This window comes from Pestalotiopsis fici (assembly GCF_000516985.1).
Source record: "Pestalotiopsis fici W106-1 unplaced genomic scaffold PFICI_Scf_9, whole genome shotgun sequence".
NCBI classification, from domain to species: domain Eukaryota; kingdom Fungi; phylum Ascomycota; class Sordariomycetes; order Amphisphaeriales; family Sporocadaceae; genus Pestalotiopsis; species Pestalotiopsis fici.
This window is the reverse complement of record NW_006917099.1, coordinates 1,114,597-1,127,751: the sequence shown is the minus strand read 5'-3', so window position 1 is coordinate 1,127,751 and position 13,155 is coordinate 1,114,597. Positions and strand designations below refer to the sequence as shown.

General features: G+C 49.5%; 3 protein-coding genes across 3 annotated transcripts; 2 read left to right on the top strand and 1 right to left on the bottom strand.

Annotated features, from left to right (window-relative positions):
- Nucleotides 1–521: 521 nt before the first annotated feature.
- PFICI_11764 (uncharacterized protein) lies at nucleotides 522–3,311 on the bottom strand (the record flags this gene model as incomplete). Its single annotated transcript, XM_007840345.1, has 4 exons — nucleotides 522–671; nucleotides 738–1,076; nucleotides 1,134–2,033; nucleotides 2,085–3,311. 4 exons carry the CDS (start codon nucleotides 3,309–3,311, stop codon nucleotides 522–524), a joined length of 2,616 nt encoding a protein of 871 aa, XP_007838536.1.
- An 825-nt stretch (nucleotides 3,312–4,136) lies between these two features.
- Nucleotides 4,137–8,537, top strand: PFICI_11763 (uncharacterized protein; the record flags this gene model as incomplete). The annotated part of the gene is made up of 2 exons (XM_007840344.1): nucleotides 4,137–7,980; nucleotides 8,038–8,537. 2 exons carry the CDS (start codon nucleotides 4,137–4,139, stop codon nucleotides 8,535–8,537), a joined length of 4,344 nt encoding a protein of 1,447 aa, XP_007838535.1.
- A 766-nt stretch (nucleotides 8,538–9,303) lies between these two features.
- Nucleotides 9,304–11,349, top strand: PFICI_11762 (uncharacterized protein; the record flags this gene model as incomplete). Its single annotated transcript, XM_007840343.1, has 3 exons — nucleotides 9,304–9,986; nucleotides 10,048–11,109; nucleotides 11,169–11,349. 3 exons carry the CDS (start codon nucleotides 9,304–9,306, stop codon nucleotides 11,347–11,349), a joined length of 1,926 nt encoding a protein of 641 aa, XP_007838534.1.
- Nucleotides 11,350–13,155: the final 1,806 nt, after the last annotated feature.

The window sequence follows — 13,155 nt, the reverse complement described above, 5'->3', positions numbered from 1 at the left end:
TCGTAAACAGGGCAGAGGAACATGTAGATATTCGATAACTATATGACAAGTCTATCCAACCTGTGTGGAGAAGAGCTTGAAATGCTGCTTCTGTTGCCAAAGACCATGCAGACATGCCCTCAAGATTGCTGGCCTGTGGCTTACTTTGGACCAAAAGAATACTCCTACCAGAATTCTTCAACCCCCCTCGAAGGCTGTGCAGCGGCAAGGGCCGTCGCTTGCACGTGTCGCCGCCCCTGAGCCTGGATTTCTGGCCCCCTCCAACTTGACGAGTCCAAGTTAATTGGTTGTGGCCATGCAATGTTTGGACGGATTGTTCACAGGAGGGGCAGCATCAAAATTTCAAGTACGTCTGCTATGTGAAAATTGGGGTATCGTATTATCCTTAAGACTAAAGTTCTAGAGGCTTTGAATGGCTTTCTAGACCCTCGTCATGATCTTGGGTTGAGGGGAGCTCTTCAGACAATGCCTGGAGTATTCCCCTGTTTCCTCTAAAGTTGTTTATTCCTTTTCAACTTCTTTCAATGGTACGTAGTATTCCTCTTCTTCTTCTTGTTCTCCTTCTTCCTCTTCCTCTTCTCCTTGCTCTTCTCCTTCATCTTCTCCTTCCTCTCCTCCTTCCTCTTCTTCCTCTTCTCACTGCGCGTCATGGTAGAGTCAGACGACTGCCGCTAGCTTCCATTCGTGAGTTCTTCTGTTTGTACTGCCTCACTTGTGTCCCCGTTAGGCACAGATACGGCAGCACTTGAGTCTTCCTCGGCCATGGTAACATCGCCGTCCTTAGTGGCGCCCTCATCATGAACGCCGTTTGTTTCCTGCGTGAAGTTGCCATAAATAAATTTCTCAAAGGCTTCGTAAGCGTCCTCGAGGTTGTCATTAGTGATTGTCGTGTCATAATGGGATGTCTCAGATTTGGCCTGCTCAATCTCTGCCTGCGCAGATTCAACGATGCCAGCAATGGCGTCCTCGGAGTAGGTGCCAGAGCTTTTGAGCTGTGCTTCCAGTTGATCATTACTTGATGGAGAAACAAAGATGAATCGTGCCGACAGCCCCCAGTCTTTACAACTTTGGACAGACTGAAAAATTGTTAGCTGTCGTTGTGGTTGGATTTTAATAATGATAATTGGACTTACTGCATGATCCAGTTCCAGCAGTGGCACTTTGCCCGACTCCTTGATGGAATCCAGAGCTTTGTTGCTGGTAGCAATGTCGAATCCTTCCTTGTTTGTGACTTCTGCAAACTGATCGTTGTCAGACATCCGATTGAAAGTAGCGGCATCAACAAAGTTGAAATCTTGGCCATCCACTTCTCCTTCCTTAGCTGTCCGAGTCGTATGTCTTGCAACCTTCTTAAAGACTCGTGGTTGCTTTTCCTGTAGTCTTGCAATCAATGCTGACTTTCCAACGCCCGAAGGGCCTGCGATAACAATCAATTGCTTATCGTCGGGCGATCTGCCGGCATCTCCCGTTTCCTCGTCCTCGTCGGCTGACTTGTTTGCTTGCTTCGGGTCTTCGAAGACGGCACTGATGTCCTGCCAGTCATCAATCCTGTCGAGAGCAGACATTCTTGTCCGGCTTGCTATCCTCAGGGCTCTCCATGTTTTACTGGCCTTGGACTCGATGATTTGTCCCTTTTCCTTTTCCGTTTTTGCGAATTCAAGCTCCAGATTATCATTTGCAATCATGTCCTTGAAAGTTTCCAGCTCGGGCAACTTCCACCTTGCCGGGTCCTTGAATTTGTCAAGAGCGCTCTCTTCATCTTCCACTTTGAGGAAATCCAGATTAAGCGAGCCCATTGGGTGGGGCCGTAGGCGTTTGCTTGTAGCCAGTCGCTTGACTGATTCTCTTGCTTCGTTGAACTCGCTGGGGGTCACGGCTGGTTTCTCCATTGGTGGGCAAGTCTCCATCTTCCACCGTGTCCAGCCCTTTTCTCGTTGTGTCACTGCCACGAGTATGCGGTGAACATATGCACCATCTGGGCCAGAAAAGATGTAGTCTTGCATTCTGTTCTTCATGTCTTCCGCCCATTTGTCCTGTGCATGTCAGCGGGGACCACACCTGGAGCCAGACCCTGGTTGACTTACATCTTCTTCGGAAATGGATTTGTCACTGTACATGACCGATTTATTGGGCTGACGAATGTTGGCGTGCTTTGCTCTGGCCGACGCTGATAATGAGCGCAAAAAGTCTAGTATGATGACTGCCTGTATGAGTATGTGCCGTCGGAAGAATAAGTCGCTCATCTCCAGCTCGAAAAGGTCTCGGCTCGTCAAGTATTTCGGGTTGAAAGTGCCTCCATCTGATGAGCCGATCTCGAATGCTTTGCGTTTCCTCGAGACATCCTTAGTGTCATCGGAGGACTGTGGATTTCGCTGGCCCTGGACCACCGCCTCGAATGCGAGAAGCGTTGCTTCCAGCCCCTCTCTGAACTTGGACATATTCTGGGATTCGAATAGCTTCAAAGGATAACAGAAAAATTCCTGCAAAGACCAAAATATGGGATATAGAGCATCGGGCTCGAGGGGTTTCTGCCGAGAATTTGACTTGTCCTTGGCATCGAAACTCACCGCCTTTGCACCCGTAGCAGGCGGGAGCTTAGCTGTCGCATCCTCCTTTGTATCTACGTCCATGCCCTCGGGCGTTTGGCCTGCAGGTGCGGCAGGAAGTTTCTCCCATGTTGTTACGTTCTCGGTATGATACGAGCCACGGAGGTTGACGGTGCCTTTATCACCCATGGGAAAACTCTGAAACATGAATATAAAAACGCGGCCACTAAATGATATATCCTCGGCGCGCGAAAGACGACGCAAGAGCTCGTTGCAAGTTCTTAGAATGATCAAACCTTGCATGCTGGTGTGATCCTTGATCAAGCGCTCGCGGCGCGACTCGAGGTAGTCGAAGGCAGTACGACATCCCTGCAGCGTCTGGCTGTCCAGAAGCAGTTCAACAAGTGTCAATGCCAGGCCAGAGTCGCATTGGCCGCTTTCCGCAAGAACTATCGTTAGGTCGATGAGGTTCCAAACTTCAACGAACTCGGGGCTGTCTATCGACGTCGTAGAGATGAGGTCGTCGAATCGCCGGCGCACGACAGTTTCGAAAACCAGGAGCTGACGCGACTTTTCAGCATATGGCTCGGACGAGAATATGGTTGGTAGCTGCGACAAGAATTCAGAGAAGTCGTTCTTTGTCAAGGGCGGTTCGATGGTTGCAGAGGGCTTGGCGGTTTTTGCTTGCTGAAGTGCATCCTCCAGCGCCGCACCAAAGGCGACAACCTCGGGGATATCGAAAAGATCGCCGTCAGAGGCAGGCATTGTGCGTCGAGGTTCTGGGTAACTGGGCGCAAGGGCAGGACGGGTAATAGGCAGGCCTGGGTGTCGTAACAGATCACCAACCGTGGAAAGAGTGTAGAGAATGTTGGGTCATGCTAGAACCTAGAGGCAGAACATGCAGTGATGATGCAGTTGACGAATAAAGAAAAAAAAGGCCAGTCGTTGCAAGTTTGTGGCTTTGCGACAGCGCCTTTATCCAGAAATGTTTTGAGCAGATCAGCTGCGCGCGAAGTACTATGTAAGCTCTCTGGTTCAATCCAATGGCACCGCGGAACCTTGGAAGCATTGAAGCTCAATGGATCGACTTGATTCTGCTGTTACTCACCGCTTAGCTGAATGTGGGCAAGTGCGATGATGGCGGCCTGCCAGTAGTGCTCGGTCCGGGGTCAGCATCCCCTGTAAAAGTCCAGAGTCAAGACCCAGGAAGCTGTTTTATCCCCGAAAATAACATTGGAACGCGCCAAAGGCTCGCCCGCACGCGACATGGGTCAGCATGACGAACTAATCAAAGGCTGCTGCCGAACATAGTACTAGGTGTCTAAAAGCTGTCGACGCGCCTAATCTCTTTACGCCACAGATCATCCCGCAGCACTGACTGTCTCTCTCTGCCTTAGGTCTCGCCCAAAAAAATCATTAGCCCGCCCTGCAACTTTCGGAGCTGCACTAGGTAGATGCGATAGGCAGGCAGCTGGGAGCTTAGGAAACAAAACACGGACAAGACCCATTACAACACACAACCAGCTCGTCTGGTCTTGTTGTTGTACTCTCCCAGCCTGTCGCTTGCGGATCAATGCTGCATCATTGACAATGCCGACCGCCAAGCGACTCAAGAGCAATGGCGACTTCAAGTCGCAAGCTAAGAAGCAGGACACTGCACGACCGACTGCTGCCGACATTGAAGGCGAGACCGAGTTTGCTCAGCTTGCCAAACAGCACTGGCTGAAGCCCAACAAGCGATCCACGAGGGTCAAGGTCAAAAACGATGTTTTGAAACGCGAAATCTGGGATGCGCTGGAAAAGGATGGCTTCCAGTACAAGTCATTGCTGGTACTTGAAGGTCTTCAGATCTTGGAGAGCTACCTTTGGCCAGGCTACTCGGAAGAAGCCTCCAACTTCCACGTCCTGCTGATCGTCCTCGTCACCAATGCAAAGGCAAGAGAGCGCTTGGAAACCTGGAAAATCTTCGAAGATCGCCCGGCCGACTTTTCGATCCTGTTTCGGCGCATCCTCGCCATGACGCTCGACAACACACTAACGACCAATATCAGATCGCATCTGCTGTCATTCGTCATATACGCCTTCCAGAGCCTCGACTGTGCCATAGTCAGAAAGGAGTGCGCGCCTCTGGTATCCATCTCTACTTGGCACAATCTCTCAACGGAGACGAAACGCGAAGCCAAACTCGCCGAGATTGCGCCTCTGAAGAAGGCGTGGAAAGCTGCAGCAAGGAGATACGAGGCCGCCGACGATGAGACCAAGGCGCGCCTTCGATTTGAGAGGCAATGGCTCTATACCCTGACCCTGCATTTCCTCAACATGCTGTACGACGACAAGGTCAAAGCAGATGAAGTGACCTACATTGCGCGGTACATTGAGTTTCTCACCGATTTGCAAAGCTCTTTGCCCACGCGAAGATATGTCAATACCCTCCTGCAAGACTTGCATCTCTTGACGGCAATCAAGTTGTCACCAGTATTTCGCGCCGAGGAAAATGACGCCTTGCGCAGGCAGTGGGTTTTGCTGCGTCACTACAACGACTTCAGTATTGACGATCAAACTGGCATTCAGCACAGCCGCTCAGAAGCCTACGAGCGCCACTGTGATGCACTCAAGAAATTGCAACATGTGGCTTTCCGTCACTTCAAAGACAAGTTGACTGTGCTGGCACTTTCCAACTATGCTTCCATCGACAAGTACGACGATCTCAAGGCTCTTCTGCAGGTGTTGAGCGATGAGGAAACCACAAGTCTAGCTGTGCACCTAGACCTCAGAACAGAATATCCGATTTCATCCAAGATCGTCTTGGATGGGGCATTTCTGCTCGAGGCCATTGTTGCTACATTTGAGAGGCCCAAGACCTTTCAAGACAGCCTGCCCAATATTTTACCGACAGAGAGAGACTTGCTTGATCCCCTCTTGCTGAGTACGGAGGATTATGATGGGTCGAGGCCATTGCCGTTACCCAAGCTAAATTTGCAGTACCTCTCTGTTGGAGATTTCCTTTTCCGATCATTGGTACTGTACCGTGCAGAGGCATTCTATGGCATTCGTAATGATATTGATGCCGCACTGAGACGGCTCAAGCCCGAGATTGGAAGGTCGGGCGAGACCAGATTCACTGGATTTTCCAAGATGGCATTGCCTACCTCGCGACCTTCCATCTTGGAAGTCGTCCCGCCACTTGTCGGTGACAAGAAACCGTCAGCAGTTCGCGCTGAAGTTACCCTCGATGTTCGTCGTCTGTCGGACCAAATTCGTCGAGAATGGGATTCACTACGGCCGGATGATGTTGTTTTCCTCGTGTCTGTAGATGCTTCTTTGCAGCAGGCAGTGACCAATGGCGAGATTACACCTCTGTCTGAAGCTGAAAAACTCGGTCTGATGAATGTTCGTTCGGCCGAGGTTGTGTCAATCATGGATGACAAGGGAAGATCCATCAGAGACCCGACGACCCACAGCAACGGCGGAAGTCGCGCTCCCACTCGAAGAATACAGCTCAAGCTCGATGCGGAAGCGTACCAGAAAGACATGGATCTAGTGACGCTGGGCAAGCCGGACGTGTATGAAAAGATGAACTTGATCGTTAGGAGAAGCGGCCGGGAGAACAATTTCAAGCCGGTCTTGGAGTCGATCCGCAGTCTAGTACGCTCCGAGGTGCCGCTCGCCCCATGGCTTCACGAGGTGTTCCTCGGCTATGGCGACCCAGCTGCCGCAACGTACAAGAGTCTCCCCAATCGAGTCAAGAAAATCGACTTTAGAGACACATTCCTTGACTGGCAACACCTCGTAGAGAGTATGCCAGGCAAAGCCGTGGAGCCTGGGTTCAATGTGTCGGGCAGTTTCCCACCTCCTTATGTGCTGGAATCTGTCGATAAAGCCGCCGAGGAACCAAAGTCCAAGCCTTCAAAGAAAAGGAGGAGAGATGTCGAGCCTGCTCTCCTGGACGAGATCGAAACCTATCACGTATCAACCTATAAGCCTCCGAATACGGGTCCATATCCTATGGATATACCGAAATGGAACAGTGTTCGTTTCACGGCTGCTCAAGTCGACGCCATCATTTCGGGAACACAACCAGGTCTTACTGTTATCGTCGGCCCTCCTGGAACGGGCAAAACCGACGTTGCCACGCAGATTATCAGTAATATCTACCACAATTTCCCAGAGCAGCGCACTCTACTTATCGCTCATTCGAACCAAGCCTTGAATCAGCTTTTCGCCAAGATAGCTGCACTCGACATTGATGAACGACACCTCTTGCGTCTAGGTCACGGAGAGGAAGAACTTGGTCTGGAGGCAAACTTCAGCAAGCAGGGTCGTGTAGAGTCTTTCATGGAGAACCGCAATAGATATCTGCAAGAGGTCAATAGGCTTGCTGCGAGCATAGGTGCACCAGGCGCCCATGGCAATTCTGCAGAGACAGCCGGATATTTCGATTCTGTTTATGTCCAACCAGCATGGGCCAAATTCGCCGAGGCGACAGCATCAGAAGACGTATCTGCTGCCGACGTGGTTCAGGCATTCCCATTCCACCAGTACTTTTCAAACACCCCGCAGCCTCTGTTCCCTGCTGAAGCGGATCGCGCAACCGTCCTGGATATCATCAGTGGATGTCGGCACCATATTTCCAAGATCTTCTCGGAACTCAAGGACGTACAGCCATTTGAGATATTGAAAAAGGAGAAAGACAAGGCCAACTATCTTCTCACAAACGAGGCTCGGATCATTGCCATGACATCTACTCACGCTGCCATGCGGAGAGGGGAGATAGCAAACCTCGGGTTTCATTATGACAATGTTGTGATGGAAGAAGCTGCTCAGATTACCGAGATTGAAAACTTCATTCCCCTGGCCATGCAGAAGCCCAAGGACGGAACAACAGCCCTACAGAGAGTTGTTCTTTGTGGTGACCACTACCAGAACTCGCCCGTCATCCAAAACTTTGCATTCCGTCACTTTGCCAATCTGGAACAGTCCCTCTTCTCACGTCTGATCCGCCTGGGGATTCCCGCAATCACTCTGGACCAGCAAGGCCGCGCTCGTCCCTCGATTGCCGCACTGTACCAGTGGCGTTATCCCAACCTTGGCAGTCTACCACATGTTGAGAGCCTCAAGGAGTTTCAAACGGCAAATGCTGGTTTCAAGTTCGACTACCAGTTTATCAACGTGCCAGAGTACAAGGGTCGTGGTGAAATGGAGCCGACTCCACACTTTATCCAGAATCTCGGAGAAGCAGAGTATGCTGTGGCTCTCTTTCAATACATGCGTCTTCTCGGATACCCAGCCGAGCAGATCAGTATTCTTACAACATATGCGGGACAACGTGCTCTCGTCAAGGATGTGCTAGCCCATCGGTGTGCAAAGAATCCGATTTTCGGTTTGCCCAAGATCGTCACGACGGTCGACAAGTACCAAGGCGAACAGAATGACTGTAAGTTTTGATTAATTTATCCAATCGTCTTTGGCCATCGCTAACTCGATCTTTTAGATATAATTCTTTCCTTGACACGCACATCTCGAGTAGGATACCTTCGAGACATCCGTCGACTTACCGTGGCCTTGTCTCGTGCAAGACTTGGCCTCTATATTTTAGGCCGCCGAGATGTCTTTGAGGCATGTTATGAATTGAAACCCGCATTCGAGCTGCTTCTCAAGCGTCCAGATAAGCTCACACTTGTCACTGGCGAATTGTGGCCCTCGGAGCGACTGCAGGCCAATGAAGAGGACGAATCCGTTCCTGGCGAGGCTGTCATGGAAGGCGTGGAACACCTCGGGCAGTATGTATTTGAAATGACGAATGCAAAGATCAAACAATTAAGAGAGGAACGTGACCTGCCAGACGCGCAGGTCGCTGAAGTCTTGGAGCCTGTCATTGAGGAAGAAAGGACCTATGTCGACGGAGTAGGCGCTGCCGAGGAAGACGAGGAAGATGTGGCGGCAGAGGTGCAGGAGGGATTTGAGGCCGAGGAAGGCCCTGATGGACAGTAGAGGGGCAGAAACGGGCATGAAGTCTGATGCCTGTATGATATTCATTTTTTATGTTTTGGGATGAAGATACCATGAACTCAATGACGAGAATGGCGACCAAAAGCTTGTTTATCTATAAGCATTTAATGGCGACAAAGATAGACTATTGAATACATATTTCAAAAGCCAGACCAATTTTATACTATTTACCTTTTGGAATATGGTTACAAGATATTTCAGAATGATTATTCACGAGAAGAAAAAACATATCCACACCGCTGTTTGAGCAAGAATCCTCCTAGGTCAATTGAGTCAAGAGCTATAAAGTTCATGTGAAGACTATGGATAACACAAGGTGCTAAATATACTATCAACACTGGATTCTACGTATACGAGCGAGTCAGCGCTAATCAAACGGCTGGAACTTGCTAACGGTTTCGCCCCGCTTGTAGTGAACAAGCCCCTGATCTCGTGAACCTTGTCCAAATCTTTGAGACGCTCCTTATTATGGCGACAGCCGACCCTTTTCCTCGAGTGATCACGATTTTCTTCTATTGTATTCTAACAGTTCTCGTGGGTTTGTTTGGTTGCAATCCAGAGCGTGCGACGCTAGAATTGTCTCGACTGGACTAAAGATCTGGGGCAACGTCATTGACGCTGGCTGGCGAAATAAGCTTTATTTAAAGCTACCAGGGCGTCTTGGCAGTCTTTCCCCCCTAGCTTCCAGCAGCTTTTTGACGATTCCCCCCGGGCCGCCGACAGAGACAAATTGTATGGCAGCGGCGATATGCCCCGAAACTCGGAGGACAGCACGCCTCCACCAGACGCATCACTGCATGCGCCGGAGGTGACAGTGTCGGTATCCTCACCTGGTCTCGATGGCGTGCCCTCTCCCGGCGCCGCGACCCTGCCCCGGACCTCGCGAGAACGAGAACACCACCAGCGCGTCCGCTATGCTCCCAACATCGATACGCAAGTCATCCCTCCGCAGGATGACACGCACCTGTCGCCCATTACCGTGACCAGCCCGGGCTTTCGAGGCCCGACGCGCTCGGACACGGAGCTCTCGCGGGTGAGCATCCGTAGGCGCAATGCCGCGCGCGCGAGCACCTTCAAGACCATCAAGGAGGTGGACCTCAACGATCTGACGGAGCCGGGATGGCATGCCGGCGCCGAGCCAGGCGTTGACACGACCAAACCCAATGCTGGCCAGGCTGTCATGGGTCTCCACGCCGCGTGCCAGATTACCATTGTCGACTTTAGCCAGGACGATCTGGCGATCCACGAGCTGGACAATGAAGAGATGATTAGCTTCCTGGAGGAACCCCAGCCTGACTGGGTCAAGTGTCGTTGGATCAATGTCAATGGGCTGAGCTGGGATGTCATACAAGCCCTTGGCAACTACAAGAGTCTGCATAGGCTGGCCATTGAGGATATCATGAACACGAGAAATCGGACCAAGGTCGACTGGTGAGCGCGGATTCTTGTCATGGCAAGTGTGCCTCGTGGCAATAGCTGATCTGATCTACAGGTACCAACATCATGCTTTCCTGGTATTTACCTGCCAGAAGCTGGTTCGAATGCTGGACGATGACAGCAGCGATGAATCAGACGACGATGCATTTGAAGTTTCAAGCGTCAAGAGCCACAGTTCCGACAGCGGCATTCAGAAAAAGTTCAAACGATGGTGGTCATCTAGCCAAAAGGGAAAATACAATTCCGCGGACAGTACCCTCGAGAGGGGGAATTCCATGCCGCCCATAAACGGCCCCTTGGAACACCAGGCGACTGGTCTATCAGACGTTTTCAATCCTAGTACGCTTTGCACGCTTCAAAGGTATCGTGCTTCGTCCAACGAGGCTCGTAACGACTTTATGGAACGACACAGCGCACTAGCATCCAAGGATTTGGCTGTTACTGCAGAACAGGTCGCCATGTTCATTACATCCGATAATACTGTCATTGCATTCTTTGAGCAGTCCGCTGATGATGTGGAAAAACCAATCTTGGCGAGGTTGGGCAGTCCAGAGACTATTTTGCGACAGTCTTGCGATGCGTCAATGGTGGGACAGGCAATCATTGATGCCATCATTGACATGGCCATCCCCGTAGCTAACTGCTACGCCGATGTCATTGCCGATCTTGAATTGGACGTCCTGTTACGACCGAGCATCAAGCAGACCCGTAGTCTCTACATTATACAGTCAGAAATCAACAAGATGGCTGGCCTCATCAATCCAATTGCATCGATAATATCAGCCATGCGCGATCACAAGACTACACTTTCACAAACAGACGCAACCAAGGAGCTTCAGAATCCGGTCGAAGGTGTCATTATAACGCCCATGACTCATACTTATCTGGGCGATGTGTACGATCACTGTGTCTTGATTGGCGAGAACCTGAATACGATTAGAAAGTCGGCCGATGGAATGATTGATCTCATCTTCAACACCATATCGGCGTACCAGAATGAAAGCATGAAACAGCTGACCGTGGCGACCATTATCTTCTTGCCACTGACCTTTTTGTCCGGGTTCTTTGGACAGAATTTTACCGACTTTCCTCAGATTGAAGGTAGCGTCAACCTATTGTAAGTAGCCTTTTTCTCCAAATTTGTGTTTTTGCGTTTGTAGGCTTACATTGTCACAGTTGGTATATCGCCATCCCCGTTACGGTTGGTCTCATTCTCATTCTAATGAGGGAGGCCATGGTGGAATGGTTCAAGTCACTCTTCCAGCGTCGAAAAGTCTGGACGGTTCGCAAAAGACGAAAGGAACATGAGCATCACACAAAAGCACGTCGCAAGATGATGGGAAAGAGGGGGTTTTAGACTGTTCACCAGACATGAAAGACGCAATTCCATGCGGATGGAGCTTGCTTCAAAAATAATATATACTGATACCCTGTGTGTTTCAGCGAAAGTTTTCTATAGCACTACTTGAAAAACGGAAATAAGATCTTTATTTATAGATAGATGGGCAATCCAAGACATTAAGCAATCATGTCTTGCTCTGGCAGAACCAATCGAGATGCCAAGTGATTGTCAACCCACTTGGAAGAAGACTTGTTTGAGTGACGCGACGCATGTGTATGTCTCTGCAGCCCGTATCAGTAATCTGCACATACCGTGATTATCTTGCCGCGTATATTCAGCAATGCTGCCATTATTGTTTGTTTTTCAAAATTTTAGAGTTTGGTCAGCCGGTGGGCTAGGTGATGCTGCCTTCGTACATTGACTGATGCATTGCACCCGCTTTAGACGTATCCATGCGCCTACCTCTTGACTGCATCTTCACACATGTCCACAGTAGTAAACGAGTCATATTGTTTGTGAAATTCTTGAAGAGAGGCGAATTATCCCCTCAATTCTATTCCGCTACAATATATTTTGTTATGCGTCATGTTGCCTAGTGTGACTCGAGTCAAGCTGCTTCCTTTGAGATGGATCACATACGAGCAAAAGTCGAGCCATTTTTATTAGATCCAATATATGCTTACTAGTACCCACAAGAAACTATTTACAGTATGTAAATTTTGATCTAGTGGCTTGCGGATCTGACGTGCGACACACGCACGCATATACACATATTGACAGCTTCGGGTGGTTGCGTGTGCTTTTGTCCTCCAACGATGCATGGCGCGAGCTACATTAAGGTAATCTTGCCCACTTGGTACTGACCTAGACTTACAGACTATCCCCCGGGGCGTTCTGCGGATGATCCGGCTTACCGGGCGGGCTACATGGCTCGCACATGGGCTAGCATGATAATACGCAGGCAGCACAAGTTTTGCTGTGAAAAAGTGTGAAACTGATGAGCTTTAAGTTTTTCTCTTCATAGAGGTCAGGACTGGGTTGCCTCTTTACCCTGAGTAGAGACTAGTATGGTCTCGTGTGGCAGACAGATTGAGGCAAGTGGCGAGACATGAGGTTTTCTACTTGCTTGAGAGAAAAAATATCTATTCATGTTTAGCCTTGGACGATTTGATACTAGACAGTGTACCCAAAAATCGAGTCACAGATCCTACTGTAAATAAATCATGTTCACTCACAAATATTAACGACACAATGCAGTCCAAGTGCCACGCTTACTCAAGAATGACCCATCAGAAAGCTTACTTCCCATGGAATCATGTTCCGACTGGACTAGGACGTTCACACGGTCAATTGGATCTTCTTGACCAGCTGTGATACAACAATGCTTTTGCTTATCCGTTTACCATACGTCCGATACGTGAAAATATGGATATCCTTTCTCATTTTTCTCTGAGCAGAGCACTATACGTTCTGCTTTTGTAGCAACATGCTTGCGGATAGGAATAGTGCAACAACTAACCTAGCACATATAGATAAATTAGAGTTCCATGTGCGCTGCTTCTGCCCAATTAAGCCCTGCTTGCAAGCCCTGCAATTGTCTGCTCTGGGTGTGTCGATATAGAATAATCACAAAGACCGAAGCCATTGAAAAGTTCTTGCGATGCGGTACAATAATAAAACGAGTAGCTTTGTAGGTTTCGAACAATATTTACATGCTTGGGCCTTGTAGAAAAGCTGACGAGTTCATCAATAAGTAATCTTATTTATTCTTATCAAGGCGAATTTTATAATAAGATGTGATCAAGAAGTTCAGCCTCTTTA